The following is a 23181-nucleotide window of genomic DNA, read 5'->3' as shown; positions in this document are numbered from 1 at the left end:
TGTCTGCACACAGGCATCATTGATGATAGCAGCAGCCGTGTGCTGAACTCTTGAAACACTATAAATGAATTAATGTTGTGCATGAGGTAGGTAATATCCTGCAGTTTCTCTTGCACATATGTTTTCCTCTGCTCAGAGTCCCAGACACTACAGATGAAAGCACAGGTGTAAATGGGAAGAACCATTGGTAGTGTGAGGACAAATTGTTTCTTTGCATGTCACACTCCATTTTTAAAGCACAGTATTAAACAATGACCCTTCTCTTTCTAGACGTATTATTTTTTAAAGGATATTATATTTTAGGTATAAGTTGACAGTACCTTTCAATGTGCTTTTAACAGAACCTATCTTCAGGAAGCTACACTCGCTAAGGTGAAAATTAGTTTGCTCACCTTTACAAATGTTAATCTAAAAGGGTTAATGTGAGTCATAAATCCCAAAGGGTTTAAAACAAATTATACTATACTTTGAAAGCTAATTATACAAAAGCATACAAAAAGAAAACATCAGAGTATTATTACAGGATCTCTCTATATATAATATGTGCAAAATTCAATATACAAGCTTCTTGTTACTCATCCATGTTTGTTTTGTTTTTAAATAATGTAAACATGAACTTATTTAAACCAATATAAGTAGTTTGATGTTACTCCTGGGAAACAAAGGTTGTGGGTACAAGAGCCTCCATAGCTTGGAGGGCAAGCAGAACATGGCACTCCTACTTTATATGGTGCTTCTCCAATCCAATTCCCCCTGAAAATAAGAAAGGAAACAAAATCCTTAGCAATTTGAGAGAGGAAGAAAAAATGTTCATTAACAGCACATGTTTTGAGTGATTAAAGTGAATGCTTTTGCATGATACCCTACAAATGCACCATTACTGAAAACATACATTAATATATTTCTGTAGATTACTGACAAAAAAATAATCTGCTGATCCCCAAAAAACAGTAGAAGAATGACCATGTCATCCCAGGACAGTGGTTCATTCCATATCCTTTATATGTCTGCAGTGAAGTCTCACTACAGACAAGTGATTTTTGACTCCCCAAGCCTGAATATTTAACCAGAGGACTATATTAAAGAGAAATTAGCAACATAAGCATTGGTGCAAGGTTTTCCTGGAGCACTTTTTGTCTGGCACTTATCATAAAAGCTTATTTTTGGAAGGTGGAAAGATAAACTGACAGAATCTTATTATCAGGTTTCATTGCCTTGGGTCCACATCGTGAAACTCTGAGGCTGAATTCACAGTTCAAAAAAAAAGCTAAGATGACAAGTATTAATACAGTACTGTATTAAAAAGAACTATATTGGGGCACTTGTAAGGGCCTCAGGTATTAATAGGAGGTGGAGGGCTCCCACCTGGTGAATAGATCTCTACAGTTTATGACAGAGCCCTGGGGAAGAAGAATAGAAGTCTGGACAATGGTCCAGAGTTAGAGGTAACTGGAAGATCTAGGAATGTCGGAAAAACATTTCCAGACTTTTAGGTGCTTATATAAATTTCCAGACTTTTAAAGTGAGGTAGGCAAAAAGCTAAAATTAGATTTTCATTTAAACATTATGTCTCACTCATGAGAGATCTTTCCTCTAATTTGCATGTGACGTGATATACCAGTGAGTAACAAAATTATTTATGAAACATTTTCTCATCCCCCCACCTCCCAGCCAATAACACTGGATCAAAAGCCCTGGTCTGGATTCTGCCGTGGAAGAAAGCAGGAATCTCTCAAATAATTTGCTCATTTCTACTTCTCTTCCAAATAGGTACAGCAGGATGAGTGCTCAGGAAATATATTTAGTTTGATAACAGATACGGAAATCCAGAAAGAGTTTGCTGAAAGCTGATTTCTGCTTCACTTTCTATGCAACACATGGCTGACTTTTGTGAGTCCATTCTAGTTAACCAAGTGCAGGATCTTTGTAAATTTTATAATTATCCTCCTTAACCTTTTTTTTTCTCCTGATTTCCAAAGCATATGTATTTTTTCAGCATTACAACACAGTCTTAGTGAAAATTATTGGAATTTTAAACCCCAAATCTTTGCCAAATTCCAATCTGAATAACTCAAGTAGGTAATAATAACACATCTCCTTCTCCTTTAGAGAAGCTTCTGATGTGCTGGTTACTCAGACAGACACAGCCTTTATTGACTGAGAAAGAGACTTCTGAATGTATGCTCCAGGACTCTAAACCCAGTGTCCTTAACCCAACTTTAATTAACTCGTAGGAATATAACCTTAAACCAGGGAATTCCACTTGGTACCCTTTCTTGTGACTGTGCAAGAAGTAGATGTCAAAATCCTGATTCTACAACCTAAGAAACAAATAAATACTGAAAAATCTCCTCCAGAGAAGAAGCTTGTAACTCCAGGTTTTGGTTTGCCTTTTGAGAAATATGGATTTTTAGGCTGCAAAAATATAAAATGTCTTTAATTGCTACATGATAGATAAACAGTGCGCCAGTTTTCAGTAATGCCTAATGCTTGAAACCATTTTGCTGTTTCTTAACACAATGGGAGATTTATCCTAGGGAGTTTTTATTTTTGTTTTTCCAAACTGAGTGATACAAAAAATAGTATCTGTGTTTCTCTTATAAACTTTGATTTCAGTTCAGTTTTTGTTGCCTGATAACCCTCATATTCATTTCCTACCATCCTTTTACAGTATATATTAAAGAAAAAAGAACAAAGAGATATTGATTTCCAAAGGAAAAGGGCCATTTTTTCAAGTCAGTTTTCTTACTAAATCCTATCTTCTTTTAATTTGCAAATTCTTTAAAACATCTTTTACTCATGTATCAGCTAGAATAATGACATATTCATGCATATTCTTTACCACAAATGGACCTGTGCCTGGACCAAAATTTTATGGAAAACATGCTCACTTAATTATACTTAGCTTTCTATACAGAACTATGTCTCTGCCTATTATATGGTCAGAGAGACCATTCATTTACACTGCCCATGTTGCTTTTGAAGCACCGGTCCAAACCAAACCTTAAATTGAAACTCTCCCAGATCCACACTTTAGTGATTCATTCTGCACCCAGACATGCGTTTGAGTTGATGTCTAGTGAACACTAGGAAAAAAAATAATGTCTTCATTTCAACCTAACACAGACCTCTGCACAGCTATCTCATAACAGGGGTCATCCACGGGTGACTATGACAGATACTTTGATGGACCCAAATTTGGAAGGCAAGATGATATTTGTAGACACTGATCTTTATAGAAAATCTATGCTAGGGCTGCCCTTATGCAGCATGGTTATAAGCAAAGGTGTCCTGTGGGCAAAAATGTGGGTTCACAGTGAATCAACAGCTTGATATACAGTCCTGTAGCTTACCTGAGGAAGTCTAGCTCATATAGCCATATGCAACAGAGTAAAGAAATGAGGAATTAAAAGTAAAGCTAAGTAAACACATAAGAAGAGGACAAGGAGAATGGTGACAATAATAATCATAGAAAATAACTGTTTTTTTTTTCTTTTGTTCAATGCACATCAAGTTATTTCTTTTTTTCTCTTCGTATACCAAAGTCATGCATTTGCAACGTGTTCAAATGTGATGTTAGAATGAATAAGCAGCCTGCAGAAAAAAAGCATAGAGGTCAGGCTGCAGAACAAGGAGTAAGCAGTCCTATGAGAGTACCCAAACATGCATGCAGTATAAAAATAAACAATATTAAAAGAAAGTAACTCACTTTGGGGCATAGTTGCATACCAAGTAAACAGCTCGTCGCCAAACAGATCCCCAGACGTTCATATTGTGGCATGTGTGGATTGCGCAGCCTATACGGTTGGAAGTGGCCCAAACCATCTGAATAAATATTCATTATTGGTGAAGTCCAAATTGAAAAGAAATATATATGTATTTATATATACATTTATATGACAGAAAGCTATAAATACATCACAGAAAAGTCCATCTTTGGACAGTACATTTTGAATAGAAGAATGTAATTTATATAACCTGTGTGTAATGGGTGCACATGGGTCCATAGCATCGCATGGGACACCTGGGGTTGCAATCCTGAGGATAAGGGAAAGCATAATCCTTCACCTCATCGTACCATGGCTTTACCAGCTGGAGAATAGATCGATACCTATGTTTATTTAAAAGGCAGAAAGAGAAATATGTCATTTCAGATTAAGGTACTTTGGAACTTTCTGCTGCTAATCCCCATGATGCAAGTCACCTAAAAGCACATTTCTCAAAACATCATTAGGGGCATTGTATTAAGCCAATACCCAACCCAAGTGAAAAATCTCTGTAAATTATAGATGGATATCAATTATTGCTATAATACTGGATGACTCTTGTATCAGTTTAAGATCTGAATCCCAAAGGCTTTACAAAGAGTAACAAAATAACTGTTTTGTAGGATTTGCTTACCTTCCAGTTCTCACAGACAGGTTCTGGCCCAAGAATCTCAGTAAGTAGGAAGGTCCATGGTCCCAAATGCAAGTAGCAGCCCAAGCCTCTGCAGATTTGGCCAGAGTTTCATCCCAAACCTGACAAAATAAAGTACCATTAGGCAGTAGTATGCAGAAAAAAAAGAAAAAAAGAAAAAAAGAAAAAAAGCAATCATGGTGAAAGAATATAAGAAACACATACTTAAGAAAAAACATATTTATAACCTAGGCAAAGACCTCCTGAATCCAGAAAATCATGGGTCAGCACAGTAACAGCGATAGCATTTGCCCTAAAGGTGGGCAGAATCCCTGCCTGTATCATCAGAAGAAGGCAGGTATTCATCTCTCTCCTTTTTATCTGGAGCAGGCATTCACTTGCCATTTTCCCTCCTGAATTTATGAGATCCATGTGTGGAGGGGAGTGAAACATTGGATAGGACTCAGAAGGTTAAAGAGAAGTACAGGCGCATAGGGAAGAAAAGTTCAGCACAGGTATTACATACCCTGCAAAACCCCAACATTTTTGAAATAGGATCTCAGGAATATCTACAGCCAGAGAGAGTGTGTGTGGCAGCTTTTCATATTTGAGGCCACAAGGTCAAGAAAAGGGATTCCATAAAAACAAAGACTGTGGGTAGTTTCCAGGTGCAGTATGAGTTTCACTACTTTGTTCTGTGTTGGAGCTGACACTGCTACCTGACTGAAATAAAAAGATAACAGGTCTGTAAGAAGACCTGTTTCAACTTCTTATGTTCTACTCCAGTGGTAAAAACATGACGGTAACACTGTCTCCTTTATATACTTTGCCTGCTTGGTTACATGCTTATGTGTAACTCTGTTGTTTTTTCCACAGCAAATAGGCTGGCCTCAGCAATAACAGAGTTATCATCAATAGAACCTGCTGCACCACTGGAGCTCCAGATGAAGAATATCCTATCATGCATAAATATCTAAGTGTTTAAGTGATACCCAAGTAGGCTCTAGATCCTGGAATTAGACATGAATTTTGAATACTCCGTTTGGACTGTTTTGGTGTAGGAGAGTTTTAGTGAATTGCAGGTAGAAAAGCAGGAACAGAATGTGGTAAAAATGCTTACCCAGCCCATTACATCTTTTTAAACGCAAAGCCAAACTCATAAATCTCGACTGGTTACGAAATAAAGAGTATCCTCTGTGAGGTATGAAATAAGAAGCAAAGTCAGAAATAAACTTATCAAAGGATAAGGTGGCCCACAACACAAATATTTTCTGTACTATGTGCTAATACAGATTTCCAAAACACTGATTTCACAGTTTTAAGTTCCCAAAAATCTCAGAGTGAATGAGCTGACCATAGATCATGAACTTGGACATTAATTCATGTCCCTGACTCTGCCTGGTAGTTTGTGACATTTCTCCAAGTGAACAGGATAAACTTTAGCAACTTTGATGTAATTGCCATTATCATTCAACAAAGCTTTTGCTAATATGGAGTGGGTGAGGTACTTCCTAGATTAAAGCAGAAGAAGTGCAACACAGATCAGTATGAACCCTTAGCACAGATGATCTTCCCTTCAAGTTGAATCACCTTAGGGAAAGTAAGATGGATGGTGGTTAAAGCAGAGATTTACTTTACATTTCATTCATGAAAGGTCCCAGACTGAAGTCAGAGCAAATCACCAGTAAAAGGACAAAACAGAGAAGAGTTAGGAAGAAGCATACTAAGAAGGAATAGTCTTTGAGCCAGAGAGAACTTTGACTTCACCTGTGAAAAATGAAGGGAATTTCTCAGAGGAGTTTCATGGAGGAGATAAATCTATAACTTAGGTAAAGAAGGCTAAGATGGAGCACTACCATACAAGAGAAAGGGACCTGGAGCTGCTTTGGCACTCTCCATAACCCAGAGAATGCTCCAGTGTCCAAGAGGAAGAAAACTACAGATATTTGTTCTGATTTCTATCTGTGCTGTTAAGCCAAATAGCTGAATGCAGCCAGCATAAAAATAACCCTTTATAATCTCTGTGGTTTAACAGTGGTCCCAAAAAGAGGGCTGAAAGAGGAGGCAACAGTAGGTACCAGCATAAAAGTTTTTTGCATGGGAAGTGTGCCTGAGAGGCCAGGGCCACAGACGATGCTTGGAGCCTGCCCAGGCCCAGGGGAATGGAGAAGCATATGAACCCAGCATATGGGTCCAAACACAGCTGCCTGGTGTGCATCCATAATGGGCAGCTCAGCCAGTACTGTGACACCCCATAAACACCCTCCTTTGCTGAGATTAATCATGCCTCTGGCATGAGTGCTCTCTGCCAGGAGGCTGAACATGAGGTTTGTGTGCTTGCTCCCAAGTGACCTGGCTGCAGTCCCACAATAATTTGAATGGGTACTGTATTTGCACAAATAGCACCGAGCTCCTGATTTTCACACAGCATATTTTTGCATACTAAATTGCCTTTCAAAGTAGTATGTTAGCTGTTTAAAAGAACTGTGAAGACTGGATCAGGTTTTCATCATTAATGCCCTCTAAAAACTGGGCATTATTCCCCCTTGAACAGTGAGAACATTGGTAATCCACTTTCTTTCTCTTTAGCTTCATTTTCTGGTTCTCAGAAATCATTTGCAGCATTAGATTGGGAAAGTTATAGGGGGTTGTTTCAAACTCAGTTAAAAATCTGAAGAAAAATTGTGGGTTTGGCAGGTAAGCATTACTGTGAGATATAGATATATATATATATATATATATATATATATATAGTTCACTCTTCTTGCCATTATCTACTCAATCTCAACCATTCTCTGGACATATGACATTTTTGGCCAACATGAGAGAGAAACAGAAAACATAACCACTGAATAAGGAATAAAGGGGGGGGGGGGGAGAGAGATGAAGGAGGGAGTATCGGCAGCAGCATCTTTTAATTACCTCCACTCCTTCATTAACAGGCTGGTGAATTTCCCTTGTATGGAGTCCCCTTCTACTAGGCAAATCATTCGGATTCTATTGGAGACGACAAAGCACTTCACCAAAAACTTTCTTCTTCCTTTTTATTTTTTTTATTCTCCTCTCTCTCTCTCTCTCTCTCAGAAAAGTGATCTCAGTACATCTAGGACTACCTCTAGATCCCCTGCACAAGTAAAGGCAATAATATAGGTTGAGGCAGAAAAAAATGATTGTGAATCAGATAAAAATTATAATGATCTAAAATCTAAACTTTGTAAACTGCAAGAGACTGCACTGCTAGTTCTCCCCTTTCAAAAGAATTCTGATCCTGAGTCAACACTTGTATTAATTTTTATCTCAGTTTGGTCCCATTTTGGGCATGTAGGACAATGCGATAAATGGATTTAAGGCTTTTTGAACGTGTGAGGCTTAACTGTTGTACACAAAGAAATAGGATATACGGAAATAGAAAAACATCCTAAAAAGAGAAACTGAAGTAACTTGAAAGACAGAGGGGCAGTTTTGGTATGAGGAGAAATTAAAAAGCTCGATTAATTTTAAACAAAAAACAAGGGTTTAAAATGATCTGATAAATAAATTTTTAAACTGTGTAATGATGGCCAATACAGGCTTTCTATTGAATATGGCAGAGAAAGCTGCCTGATATGAACAGAAAATTGCAAAAGGGAAATGGAAAAAGGAAAAAGATTTGCATGCACAGTGGGTCAAGATCTGAGGATGTGACTCATCCTCGCACTAATCATGCAGGCTCACAATGCCAAACTTTGCTCATTCTCTCCCCAGGGACAGCAAACCTAGTAAACAAATACTAGGTCATTAATGGTTGGGGAAGCAATTACCTTCCTGCCACCCAATATAAAGATCCCTCCTGAACTCTCCAGACCATTGATTTGGTCGATCTTGGAAATCGTCTCCACCCTCAGCTGGGTCTAACTAAGCTGTGATAGAGTTAAAGTGTCTCATCACACTTCCACTGGCAACTCAAAGTCAACATCCTTTGGCCAATTTATTTTTCTTTCCTCCGCCAATGATTATTTTCCTAGAAAGCTGTCTGACTGTGCTCTCTACACTGCTCTCTGTCTCCCTGCAAAACTACACTTCAAAACTACATTTCACTTGAAAATTGTCAAATGGACTGAATATAGGGAAGAGGCTAGTGCTTTTATACAGAGCATTTCAACACCAAGAAAGCTCTTTCTGAGGTTCTATGAGGTTGTTGTGGGGTGTTCTGTGCACTCGTACAGCACGTGATCTAAGCCTTAATAAAGTCAGTGGGAATTTTGTCAGTAAGGCTAGATTTTAACCCAAGGTTATCATTTTCCCGACTCTGTAAACAAATAGTAAAATAAATTCTGTTATTCCCTTAATCTATAGTAAACAATGGAGAATAAAATGAAATCGCTTTAATATTAAATGAAATTTCTCAAAGACCGCAAAGGAAGCTTCCTTTCTCAAAGGAAACCTTGTAAAGTGGGTCACGGTGTCCTCACACACTTCTGCCTTTCTGTAGTTTTTTGCTGTCTCTGTCACTCTTACATATGTAGAGGGGAGGGAGATGTCCTTCTGTTCTTTGCTGGATTATCTTTTATTACCATAAGGTCCTAATCACCACTGTCCTCTTAGGTAATAAAATGATGATGAAGTTGAAGAAGTGTTACAATGAAGAAAAAAAAAAAAAAAGAAAAAGAAAAAAAAAAGAAGCAACTACAGCATTACAAAGACCTTTTCAAAACATTTGTAGAAGAATAACTGGCTGTTCCCTTCCCACATTGATAGCTATGCTTTAATTTGAAGAATAATGTATATAACCACTATTTAACTATGAACTGAACTTAGAAACAAAATTCTTCCACTCTTTCTCACTATGGTCATAATTGTACTCCTAATATCTACAGTTCAAATGCAGTAGTTTTCTCTTTTGACCCTGCTCAATACATGTCTTAGGGGGCAAATCCTGATGCAGAGGGGGAGCTAAAGCTGAAAGCAGCAGAATACTTGACACAGAAACTTCACTACTTTATCTGTAAGTAGAACACATTGAGTAAGTATACATGAAACAGATTAAATGGAGCTTTCTTATTCTGCCTCACTTGTTCTTATTGCAAACCTTCTAACGGACTGCTAAATTACTGTAAATATATCACTATGCTGGCTACATTTACCTTGTGGTATTTTTTTCAAGAATGAACACTAACCTTCACTGTTTACTGTCTTATTTGTAGTTTCTTATTTGTAGTTTTAAATGCACTACTGCAACATTTATTACCACATCTTGTATATCCAAACTTTTCTGAGAACATTTGTGAATGATGGATAAATGAAGTCATATATCCATGATTTAAACTATACTGTCTGAAACAGAGTAGGGACTCAAAGCAGCATTATCAGTGTCTGGAGCTCACTTTCAGTGACAGTGAAATCAAGCCTCAGCCTTTTGAAGGTATTACGGGATTGTGTCATTTCTGATCTGTAACTTTACCAATGCATGTGTGTGCGCGCGTGTGTATATATACTATGGGTATAACTGCTTATAGGCAAAATAATTAATGCCAAACCTTCCTTTAAGAACTTTATCTTTCCATGGAGCACCACTCAGTTTTGCTGTACAATAGGTTGGAGTCCTTGTAGTCTGGCTTCATAGTATCTGTACTATGTAATTCCATACAGGTCAGCAAAACTTTCTCTTGTGTAAGGTCCGACTCAGGACCTGTGCATATCTGTTGAGCTCATTATACAACTGTTTTTTCCTTGATTAACCTCAGTGAGGTCGTCCAAATATAAGCTACAAAACATTTCTGCCAGGAACCAATATTAAAACATTGGGCTCCAAGTTGCCTTTGTGAGATGTCAGCTTGCAGCCCACAGGACTCTAGGACGCAATCTTTCTCTCTGAGAGTTCAGCTTGGCCAACCAAAGGACTGCCAACACCTGGAGAAAAGGCTATGTCGGGTGATATTCTGAGAGATTTTCCATAGCTCGAAGAACCAGAAACATATCACACTATGAAAGTACATTTAATGAAAGATCATAATTTTCTGAATTGTCTGAAAAGCTCAAACAAAACAGTGGCAATATATGACTATTACTTCAATTTCTTGATCACACACCTCGAGGTTTCTTATTGCTTTAGGGAGAACATTTTAAACATTTTGATAAAAAGAGAAGACAGAGAGGGTTTCCTTCCCCTGCCAAGGCTTTCTCTCATATTTTGAGTGCTGCAAATGAGTTCTGGGAAGTTTTAGGTCATGCAAATTATGGCTAGCTAAGTCAGGAAAGGAAAGGACAAATGTCTTGAAAATCACATTGACCCTTGATAGATGCTTTTCTTATGATAAACTGACAATACCTACCCCTGCAAAGGTAAAACTGTTATATTCTTAAATTGCTTTTATATATAGCAGAATATACTAATGACTTGTTTCCTATTTCTGCAAGAGAGTATCATCTCCTCATTTGAAAAATAAGGATCTCAACATTTCATAGTTTTGCAATAGAAAAAAAAAAAAACAAGCAAACAAAAACCATTGTCACTATATAAATATGAAAATGTGTGCCTATTTCTCTTGCAACTCTTCAACATACTATCAAAGAAAAACAATTAAAAAAAATCATGATTTTCACTTTCCATGTTGCTGGTACTTATCATCAAATTTATTATCTGACTGGTAAAAGCTGTAAGACATGGTCTGTTTTTTTGTTGTTGATGTTGTGTTTTGATTTTTTCCTCATAAAGCGATTAATGCTTTCTTCCAAAGCTACCAGTAAGATCTGTCAACACTGTACTCCATTTACAAGCTCTAAGAATAATTTCACATTGCCTTTTTCTAATGACTCACCACTTCAAAAGTAAAAATAAAATACGCACAGATAAAATGTTTATTTCAATTTCCTTACAGGTAGACAAAAAAGATCTCATTCAAGCAGTGAAATATCTTCCAAGTAAAACAGATACTTAAAATAGTAATATGTTTAGAGTTAAAAAGGTAAATTTAAAACTTAATTTTTAGTTGCCCCCACTAGAGAGGCCACACCTGAGAATGTATGACTGATACATTCATCTGGAATGATATCCATTTGTAAGTTGTTCTTAAAGTTAAGAATTAGGAAGCAGAAAGATTTAGGATCTGTTACTCCTGGCAAATATAGAGAGTGAAAAAAAAATCAGTCTATCCTTTGGTAGTCCATTTCTTCATAATGCAAGCATTATTGAGATGCGGTTGACCATTTAGCTAAAGATGACTTTCCATGAGAAAGCTGAAACATTTTCATTTAACTATTCCTGACTTCCTGATTTTCAGAGCCAAAAATTAATCTGTTTTCTTTTCAGGGCAAACAGATACCTTCCCTTCACAGTGCTGATTTCAAGTGACAAAAGAAAATACCAGGAAAAATATCTTGATCTGATTTAATATGACAATACCCTTATGCACGCCTTGCTGTATAAGAGACACCATTACCAAAGCAAATTTAATTCTCTCCTTCTTTGCAAATATCCTGAAATCATTACTCATGGCAATGGGTCAAAAGACTTTGTGATCTAGAGACAAACTGAGCAGAATATTTAGTAATACACTATATTAAAGTGTTTCTCTTTCCTTGTGGATATCTGTGTAAACTGTATTATTTAGAAGCATTCAAGTTTACAGCCTTCAGTGTCACAGAGACAACATGGAAAAAACTAAGAAGTAGGAGCACTGCTTCCTTCAGACTGCCAGCAGACATGTTGTATAGCTAGAAGAGATGTGTTCACTGGGAAATTAAGATATATTTTCAACCTGGGTGAACGGAGGGTCTTCTAAAGATCATTTTAAAGCATTTAAACAATACAGAACCATGCTTCCATTCTTCTGCTGTCATCGTAATCCTTACACTTCCCTGACTCATGTTTGCCAGTACCAAAGAAGCTCCCCTCACTTGCACAAGGAGCATTGCTCTAAATATTAAGTACTAGCAGCAGTCCTCAGTACTTTACTGTGGACTTTGTTGTGTTTGTTTGTTTTTAATGACATATCAGCTGGGGTAATATTCTACTAATTTCTCAGTGGCAAAGCAAGTATTTTAAGCAAAACACACACATCCCAGTCACTCACAATCCTCCCAAGAATCCCCCAGGGCACCCAGCAGTCAAGGGCTGCTGACTCTAATACTAAGCAGGCGTGGTGTGTCTCACCCCTTAGCCTGCTGCCACCAGCTGTCCATCTGGAGTGACAAGCTCCAGCTACTACATTGTTACATTTTGCAGTAATAATAATAGAAAGCGGCAATTTGTCAGCTTTGGCATCTTATTTGTCATTAATATATGTTTACTGTGGACTCATACTAGTATCTTCAGATTTCTGTTTGGTACCAACAGAACCAACAAATCCACAATAGTTCCTATGTACCTCAGAAGGTGGCCAGTAGGACCTTCTTTTAGCAGTGATCAAAAAATTAACCTTTCTATATCAGACTTCTGATTTTATTCTCCATTAACCCTGTGCTTTTGCTTGTTTGTCCAGCTGAAGATCAGCCACACTTATTTTCAGAATGGCAAAAAGTAGGAAAGAAGAAAACCTCAATTAAAGCAGTTTTGACCATTGGGAAGCTGAAAGATGAAATCCAGCGTTTCCAGCCCATCTGTGCAGCTGCACTCCACAGCTGCTAGTTCAAGTTCCAGAGTGGATTAACAGATGTAGGCTGCTACCCCCCAATATGCAGGTCTTGTCCTCGTAGGTTATTCAGCTGTACATACTTGCACTGGCTATAATGCTCGCACGTGTGGTGGCCATTTCTCAGAAATCCTACAGCAGTGTGCAGGGCACGCAGGAGTCCCTTGAACAGCTTCTTCCCTTCTCTTTTGTATAGTTGAACCTGTAGCTTTTTAAGGTTCAGGGATTTTCTGTAGGACCCCCAACCACATCCACTACCCTACATCACAAAGCTTAATAAAACTACCCACCAGCCCTTCTACCTGCTTGCTTTTTCAGCAGAGTCACTGAAAGAGCCTCGTCTTTTGCCTTCACTTTTTTTCAGTACATACTGTGTGATGAAAACACATGAGCTCATTGGAATTTATAGACAGATTTGGCAAACTTTATATATTTATTTGGGCTCTGAGATCATTTGGACTCCAGGCGCTCTCTCTCTCTCTAAGAATACAAATACTTTTTGCTCTCAACTGCCACCTGTTAGACATTTTACTGTGCATACTGTAGTTGGTGCCTACTGCATGTACACATCCTTCCCCATTAGGTAATAATTGGGTACTGTATTAGGTACTAATTAGAACTTTACACAGAAAATTCCCAAAGTCTGTCTCCTAGAGAAGAAGTCTTGATGGGAACTGCAGTTCTGTACTTACTTTTTTGCAGATAAATACACGGTTAATACATCAAGCTGCTTGTCCAATACTCCACTGCAACTCAAAGTAAAATTGTGCAATGGTTTATAGTCAATTTACTTTCATATAAACAAACCTCCAAACATCTGATTCACACTTTTGAAGGGCTCAGTATTAAAAGGTCTAACTTACAGTACTTAGGGCATCACCAAACAGATGTCCAAGAAAGCTCATTGCCAGAAATTCTTTTCTTATGAAAATTCAAGACCATTGCAAGTCCGTATTTTATATAGAAGTTTGTATTTCTGGGTGTCTCTTTGGTCCAAATTCAAACTCCTATTATTTGAAGCCTGACCATTGCTAATACTCAATTTGTTTCTTCTAAAGCTTGTCCGCATTTCTTCATGTTTGGCACCAGGCTTTTAAACAATAAGAAACAAAGAGAATTGGTAGGCTGTCAAATTTAATAACAATAAGCTTCCCTGATATGCTATTATTTGTTTAGCTTTTGGAAAAGTTAAATATCAGAGCTACATATCTTAAAATATTTAGTGCTTTCCTAACCTACTGCAAGGCATGTTTTAGTTGGCAAGAGCTTATCACAGAACTGGTAACAAAAAGGACCAAACTTCATCCAGCTCCATGTCACCCTGACAATTTGTTATAAGTCTGAAGAATAAGGTGTCTGACCTCTATCATTTTAAATATCATCTGTGCAAATTGCCTTTTCTCAAAACCACAACATGTGAATAGAAAAAATATTTGTTTTGTAGTGTAGTGTTTTTTCTCTTCTATACAGAAATAATCTACATTTTTTACTTTTTTTATTACTAACCACTGAAGTTTTTCTTTAAAACAAAAATGTTCTTAATTTCTTTAAAAGTTTTCAAAGAAAATACTTATTATTTTCTAAGTAGCTTTAACTGAAAGATATGGCAGCATGACACAAAAGAAAACACAGCTTCTTCTTTCTTCAGGATAAAGAACAAGAACAATAGTTCTTTATTCTCATAAGAAGGCATCTCAATTTAAGATTGTTTTATCTTGATACAGATCAATAGATAACACTGTACAGATTGAGATGGAAAAACAGTTCACTCTCAGTTCAGTTAAAAGAGACCTCAGACCCCGTCACAGGGTACCTGCAGATGCATTTGCAGGTGGAGGTGCCTGTGCTGATGGTTCTCTCCATCCTAAAGCAAGTGGTTATCTTGGGTTTGACATTCTTTGCTTTGGTTTTAGGAGACACTTTCCCATAGACTTGGATAGCCTATTCTCTTTTTCAGATCTTCTTTTCAGATACAGAAAGAGGATAAAAATGTTGAGAGGTTTAAGGTTACTATCTTCTCCATTCATGTATGAAGCAAAGCACTGTGTACTTTGGATTAAGATTCTTGTGAAAAATGCCCTGTCTCTGTTTTCAGCCAAAAAGTTCAAGAGGTGCTACATTTAATAATAAAGGAATGTCTAATTCTGAGGGCCCTGGGCAGGCTGCTTTTCTATCAGAGACTTTACTAAGTTGTTTTTTGTTTGCTTAAACTCCTAGAAGGCTTTCTGCTAAGACTAAATTTAAATAATGTAAATATTCTGTTTTAAAATACCATCAAGAGATGGGTGTTTTAAAATACATACAAAACATTGGAAAGGAGGTCTCATAGCAAAACATATTCAACACGGTCATTCTTTATCATAGTATTTATCAATTATAAAATTTCTGGGGAAGTTCTTAAGATTTTTCAAGAAGTGCTTTCCAGGAAAGGTCTTTTCTTTTCGTCTCCTAAGCAGGTCTTCTGTCATTCTCACTGAATGTAACTTGTGGCTTTTATACCTCATAGAGCTAGCATCAACTTTGTCTTCACCCGAAACACCAGTTTAGTTACTGATACTGAATGTGGTTCCTAGAGGTTTGTAGTTGAAATTCTGCTAGAAAAATGGGCAGCATCCTGTATCTCACTGATAGCCACTGATAGTAGTACAGTATTGCATTATTGACAGTGGTACAGTAGGAAATAGGTAAGTGGATAAATGCACCTGATAGATAAAAGAAAGCTAGGTAACTCTACTCTGACAAAATTAAGAGAAAGTAACTCCATCTACTCTTGTCTTCTTTCAGCTTACTTTCAGATACTATGTTTTGCCTTTGCTGGGGGAAAAGGCTGGGTATGCTGTAAAATGACTGCTTCCTTTCAAAGTTGGCATGCAGACAGAAACCTCAAGCTATAAGCATGGAGATCAGTTCAATGCTTTCTGCTTTCTTTTAATTTCCTGAGAGGAATCATATTCATGGCATTCATTATCTTCAGACACTCTGTTGGTGCATTGGGGCACCAGATAGAAGGGACATACTCAGCTGCCTAAACAAAAACACAAGTGGTAGGAAGGAAAAACTGGAGCCAGTCAATATATTTCATCATTACACCCCACTTGCATTCACCTCACTTGTGAATCCCCAGTGCAGAGCAATCTAAAAGCTATGGCCAACTAGGAAAGGTGAATTACACTGGAGAAGCTCCAAGCTCCTTGGTATCTCTCCTCCTAGAAGACTAGAGTGGACTATACTTAGATTTACTTTGTGCTCTGGCATGATGAAAACCAGATTAAGATCTTTATGCCTTGGCTCGTTTCAGCCTTCACTGTGTATATAGGATTTAAGGGAACAGATCTATTCAATGGAAAAAGTAGGTTGGCAGTAACGTCTAGGGTTAATTCTTCATTGTATTATGGTACTTATCTCTTTAAACATGTGTAGTTAAATACATGTCTAATCTGCTTTGACACTGCCGTTCCCTGATCTAATAAAGAAGCTCTAAATAGAATGCAACAATAATTTGCTCCAATATGCAGAAATATTGTAAGACATGCACATGGAAATTAGGGAACCATTATATACCTACATCACTAATGCAATTTAATTAATTCCAAGAAAACTGGCAGTAAATATATGAAAAATAACGTTTGAAATGAAACAAGGAGAGAAGTTCTACTGGACGGTTAAAGTGAATATAAAGATTAATTATCTGAGTTTTGGAAGGAAGTATTTAGGTTAGACATTTGGAAATCATTTCTATTCCTAAAGTAAAATATTTGCCAAGAGATGTGACTGAGACAGCATCACTATATGTGTTCAGGAGCAGACAAGATGAAAACCATATGTACTTAATGCAGAAGGAAGTCCTGCAACAGGGTGGGGATAAACTATATGAATTAAGAGATCCTATCCAACTCAATAGACATAAATCTTGAAGAAACTAGTCATGGAGTCCTTACAGACAAGGATGATTTCAGTGGGACAATGTAGATGAGCCAGGGCAAACAACTCAAGTACAAAATGTCCTCCAAGATTTAGACTGGTTTGTAAGAAACCAAACTGACAACAGCAAAAATAGGTAAACAAGTCGAGAAGTTTATTTATCAGAAATACTACTGCATTGGAGTGAAAAACAAACTGACTCACTTTTTCCATGTTCATATGAAAGGCTTTCAGGTATTAAATAGGACTTTGGAAAACGTGAAGTAGTTAGAAAACATCTCCTTTTCTGTTTTTCTTACCCACAACCTGTAGCATATTCAAAAAACATTTTTAAGATCACCTTGACAGCAAGAAAATTTTATGAAGACTTTCACATTCAGGAGTGAAACGGTATTGAAGTTATTTATATCTGTGACCACTAAGTAGACTATTTTCTCCCTTCTCTGAACTGACTTTGCATATTGCCTGCCAACCTTTGTGGACACAAAGCAAAGTCTCCATATTCATCACTCAGCAAAAAAGGTCACTCCTGGGCATTACAGAGTGAACAGCCATTGTGACTTTGCCTTAGCCCACACGATTATAGGAGTTTCTTTTGGAACACAATTACTTTTATTTTAGAGCAACTGTTGATTTATTTTGTCCATTTTATCACATTCTTTCATATGGGATTCAGTAGAAGATGAATAAGCTAAGATTCTCCATTCCTTTCCAACTCCTCTGCCACCAGCTCATGAGAAACTATCTTCTGTTGTGTTGCCATGAAGCAACTTCTGGATATCCAAGATAATTCATTTCAGGCTAGTCTGGGAATCTGTTAGTACTTTGAGTCCTAAAAAGTGACACATTCACTGAAGGGCATGTTTTCCTAAACATAAAAGAACTTATGCAATCACTGAACAAAAAGGAACTGAAACCCTATCAGACCATCTTCTATACAGAAATACGCTCCAGTTTTTCTAGAACATTTCTCTGCTCTTCAGATGGCATTCCACAAACATCTAGCTTCATGTTTTTGAGCGTATGATCTTGTCCCGTCTTTTATACTTCTGACATGCTACTGCCAGTCTATTAATTACTGCGCTGATCAGTACTGGGCTCAGGACGCATCCTTGCAGAACCTCATATGAGAAGCTCTGCAAGCCAGCAGTGAACTACTTGCACCTTGTCTTTCAGTATGGCTCTTTAACAAATTATTCAGATCACCTTAGATTACTCTTACTTAGACTAGATTTCTCTGCTTGCTTACACAAATGCTATTGGGGAATGTGTTCAATGCCCATTAAGGCAAGCTATATCAGATTTACTGCTTCTGCTTGGTGCATGCGAAACAGTAAGGAGCTTACATGTATGTAGACAAGCATCTGTTCAAACCAGGGTTTGTATGCACACAGGGACATGAGTTACATCAAAAGAGCACATGGACTTCAAAGAAACTGGCTTCAGGTGGGGATGGTTACAGAGAAAATTAAATATTTGATTCTCACATGAACAGATAGTTCTTTAGTGAATGTAATCGGGAGCCTACAGATAGTACCAATGCATACTAAGTGACATATTTTATGAGACTCAAAGTTCATCTGACAAATATTGCAAACCTTCAGTGGCCCACCAAGTAGATGAGGTGTTACTGGAAGGCAACACAGGCCTCTATAGCACAGAGACAGTGTTTAGAGAAAACAATTTGTTTGTTCATAGTCTTCCCCTGGATTTGTAGATTTACACATCTTTCACGTGAGAGAGCGGTAGACAATTTTATACCTCACTTCTCTGAACCATGAATTTTGTGAAACATTTCTGCTTTCTCCAGAAAAAGTATGCAAAGCCAAGTGGATGATCACCCAGCCTCCACCAGATCAAAAGTATTGTGTCATCCTTTATTCTGCAGGTATGGCATCAGCTTTTAGAGCACAAGTGAAGGCTTCAGAATGACAGTCTTAGGATGAAAAGGAATAAAGCATATAAAAAGACCCAAATTAAAAGCAGAGGACATTACTTCTACATTATAGGTTTGGAAGTTCTTGTTTCCTTTTTCATTTGCTTTCCTTCCCACACTCACTAAGTCTAGACTTGTACTTGCAGAAAAACTTCAAATCAAAGGCATCAGCACTACCAGCACCAGAAAAAAAAAGGAGTATGACTCATAGAGTGCTAACATCCCAAGAGAAAGATTACCCAAAGTCTTATTGACCCACAGTGCATAAAACACGCAGTTTCTTTCTCTATGGACTGACAACTGAACAATGTTTCCCATCGTTGCTTTTAACACCCCATCTGTCTGCTTAATTCAGAGACTGCATACAACAGCAGGATGGAGCAGCACTCACATCCACCTCTCCCAAAGGGAGGTAAAATGCTCCCCACTTCTGATATTGCAGTGTTCAGATGAACCTTCCTTGCCTAATGTGTGCATTCTTTGCCATTTTTTGTGACCTCTCATCAAAAGTCCTAAGCACACAAACTTTCAAGACAACATGTACAGATTAAAAAATGCCCAAGAACTTCAAGCTATCTATAAATACACTGAATGTTTGAGAATCAGACTGTATCAGGGGAAGGAACAGAATGTATCAAAAGTAAAAAATAAAAAATAAAAAATTAAAGAAGTTTGGTGTGTGGAGAACTGGAATCACAAGAACCAACTCATATTGCTAAACCCTAAGCTCTTACCAGTGAAGAAGAAAAGAAAACAGAATTTTATAGAAGTTAAGAATGTGACAGACACTCATGAAAAGAGATCCTAACAGAATTAGGAAAACAGAACAAAACATGATTTAGTATGACTGTGGACAGAGAATAGAACAGAAAACATTTGGGGGGGGTGGGTTCTGAACTGCTTAGGCCATTTCTACTTCATGCTTAGGCCATCTCTACTTCAACACACTTACAAGAGGTTTCCACAATCTAATGCACCTATAGATACTTCCATCCTCTAACATATGACATCCTTTTTAATCGTCGTAATATGAATGGGAAAGGCGACTTTCATCACTATCACTGCACTTTTCCATAGTGTTCAGAACAGGAACACACACTCTGTAACAGTCTTTCAGCACTGTGCATATTGTCTGCTGGTAATGGCAATATGCTTGTTGTTTCTGGAAACGCATATTGAGTGGCACAGTCTCATTTATATATAACAGCAGTAATCTTATGTTCTCATAAGACAAAGCAGATGCTGTGCCATACACATAATTAGACAAAGACTAAAGAATGAACTGATCAAGTTCACTTGCGCATTACTGATACACAGGTCCCCAGCTTTGGTAGGCTTACAACACTGCCATCTTCAAGACCTTCCTACCAAAACCTTTCTGAAGCCTCAAAGTTAAGAAGTTAAATTGAGGCTGCTGTCATTACAAACTAGATGGCAGAGACACCTATGTGTGATGTTGCTCACTGGGCTATTTTTATTCTTATTTTTTGCTCTGTAACATTACATGGGTCAGACACGGATTGGTTAATTCTGAAATACAATTAATAGCCAAGAGGTTACCTTCCACTTGGAGATTCAACCTGGAGTTGCATTCTAGATCATTACCTAAGTAAATTGATGTGGTGCTCTGAATTCTGCTGCATGAAGGAACAAACTATTTTCAAACTGGGAAAACAAAGGTGAAAGAAAGCCTTAGACCTTGCCCTTGTGACTATTGATGGGGCTGATGCTGATAGAAACACAGGAACATCCCATGGCTGGGTGGGACTGGTAAAAGCAATAGTAAGAAGAGCAAGGAAAAAAAGTAATAAGTAAGTTGTAAAGAGCATGGCCCCAGTCTTGATTCTGGATCAAACCTCACACAGTACCATTGCAGAGCAAAGCTGCAGCGGAACACACAACAAATATATGTGAAACCTTGGCTGTTCTAGCAAATGAGTGAAATAAATGTAGATTTAATCAAGGAAGAATTCTTTCTCTGTGAAGTCTTTTTTTACTGAACAGGCTAAGAACACTGCACTCACAAAACTTTTGGGAATACAACAGGGTGCTGGCTTCACTTAAGCAAACTGCAGGAACACATTTCTAAAACACACAAGCCAAGGAAGGGCATGGTAGGCTGCCATTCCCTCAGACATTACAACAAAGTTTATTTATGCAGAATCAAAGGAAACGTCAGTGGAGAGCTCAGCAATAAAAATGATGACTGAGCTTGACTTCTGACCTCTCTATTTTTTCTGTCTCTGACCTTTCTACTTCACAATATTCAAACTCAGACTATAGTATGGCTACAGGACTTCATCCTGCAATGTTTTGAATGCATTCAGCATTTTGAGGTGTTGTTGGGATGTGTTAAGAAGATTAAATGATCAAATCCAGATTTAGGTAACATCTGTGATAGAGAGATGTCCAAATTGTTAGTCATTAGCTGCTAAAAAGGAGGAGTTATTACTATTATCCCATTTTTATGTCATGCTGATGGTGTTGTGTTTTCTCAAAACCGTTAACTGTCATCATCTGAGATGCTCTGTGATTTTAGGCAGATATTATGGTGCTGACACAACTTGTCTTAGTTGTGAAGGTAAAATAATTTTTGCTTGGCCAACCTATGTTTTAAATTAGAGCTTCACATGCATGCATTCAAAGTTGGAACATGAAACAGTAAACATGCTGCTTTAGCTATTAGTGCCAAGTATGAAATCATGGTGAGTGAGTAACTTCTATCATACCTGTAGGAACACACAATTCACATAAGGAGTATATGCCAATAAGGAGAAAAGGTGTCTGCTACAAACATAACGTTCAAACACATTGCAATTCTGCATAGTGGAAAAGCATCTAAAATAAGCATTGTATTTGATGGAAAAAATAAGAATATTAGGTGAAAAATATGCAGTAAATAAAAACCATGAGTATGATATACACCGTGCATCAAATGAATTGCTTTCCAAATGCAGTTTTACCATATTGTGTCTGAAAGTACTATTTGTGAAAGAAATTAGAAATGTTAACTATATTTTTGGCATACATCAGGGCAACGACTTTCAATGTACTCCACAAAAACAATGGGACTGCTAATGGTTAGCGCTTTAGACACATGATCATGTTATGATCATGTACACTATGATCCTATGCCACTTCAGGCCAACTAGCAGTTAAATCACAACTTCATTACTTGGGGTCCCAGCAGCTTCACTTGAACTACTCATGGAACTGGCAATTCAACAGGGCTAGTAAAAGGTTCAGAGTTTGGTATTTAGATACTTTAGTACAACTCTAAAAGATGTAAAGAAATAACATTTTAGCAAGCAATAAGAGTTAAAAATATTTTGTCTGCCTAATTAAATCCCCACAACTTAAGAAAACAAAATCACTGGCTTACAGTTTGTTTTACTACGAAGTAAATGAAGGTCACTTACCATATATTCCATGTTGGAAGCAGGTGGGAAGACTTTGCCTCTGACTTGATTATGGTAATCAAGAATGGCAATCATGTCATTCTGTGAAATGTAGCGCTTCCGCCTGGCTTTGGGAATTTTTGCAGAGTCCAGATGAGCTGCCAAAGCCGTCTCAATGTCAGTGAAATTATTGTTTGACAGGAGTAGGTCAGTGGAGTTGGGTAACACTAATGCACTTGTTTCACAGAGAATGGAAAATAAGAAAGCACAACTGATTGCAGTGATTGCTGTCATTTTGGGACCAGAGGAGAAAGGACACAGAAGTACTCTGCTTTAAGTCAGGGCAGTAGGGAACAGATCTGTAGAAGAGAAGATGTCAAAGATGTGATTCTGTACATCCGGTTAGCAAGACAAAGTGAATTGACAGGCTGTGGTCTGAAAAATGATTCTGTCAGCTCAATTACAAAAACAATCCAGTCAGAACACGTTACCGAGCAATTTTCACTTACCATATTATCATTAAATGATAATATCCTCTTACTATGAACACAGCAGATGAAATATCATTATACCCTGAACTACATGATCAGAGCTAGTAGTACTCCTGAAAGAGTGACAGTGGTAGCACACCAGATCAGTCCATAAACCACACTATAAATCTTAAATGGGGAGACTGCAAGAAACCTCACAGAATGTTATGAAACTGAAAACAAAAAAATACATCCCAGGTTATGCCTGTCCTTTATGCATGGATTGTTTTGACATCCTGTGGCACAGATAAACTAGTAGGCAAAAGAACACATATAAAGCATGAAAACGTCTTAGAAATAGCATTCAGATCTTAACTACAGCAAAACGTGATGAGCATTGTTAAAAGTGCATGCAAAGCAAGCTTATTGAGCTAAATGGCTTACCTCTG

The 23181-nt window shown here is 37.5% G+C and overlaps 1 protein-coding gene across 1 annotated transcript; it reads right to left on the bottom strand.

The window, feature by feature from the left end:
- Positions 1-617: 617 nt before the first annotated feature.
- On the bottom strand, positions 618-22556 carry PI15 (peptidase inhibitor 15). The gene is made up of 5 exons (XM_035563148.1): positions 22284-22556; positions 4402-4520; positions 3979-4111; positions 3710-3825; positions 618-753 (listed from the first exon to the last, which is right to left on the bottom strand). The coding sequence occupies exons 1-5, from the start codon at positions 22554-22556 to the stop codon at positions 618-620; spliced, it is 777 nt and encodes a 258-aa protein (XP_035419041.1).
- Between the last annotated feature and the right edge of the window lie 625 nt (positions 22557-23181).

The sequence above is a fragment of the Cygnus atratus genome, chromosome 2 (genome assembly GCF_013377495.2).
Source record: "Cygnus atratus isolate AKBS03 ecotype Queensland, Australia chromosome 2, CAtr_DNAZoo_HiC_assembly, whole genome shotgun sequence".
Lineage (NCBI taxonomy): Eukaryota > Metazoa > Chordata > Aves > Anseriformes > Anatidae > Cygnus > Cygnus atratus.
Note: the sequence above shows the minus strand (reverse complement) of the source record. Positions and strands in the feature narration are given on the sequence as shown.

Excerpts from the sequence above, each read along its gene's own strand:
- PI15 (XM_035563148.1), bottom strand. The coding sequence starts at position 22,556 with ATGACAGCAATCACTGCAATCAGTTGTGCTTTCTTATTTTCCATTCTC. Across the intron at positions 4,112-4,401 it reads CTGTCTGTGAGAACTGGAAG|GTATCGATCTATTCTCCAGC; the intron begins GTAAGCAAATCC and ends AAATAAACATAG. Across the intron at positions 3,826-3,978 it reads TGTGCACCCATTACACACAG|ATGGTTTGGGCCACTTCCAA; the intron begins GTTATATAAATT and ends ATATTTATTCAG.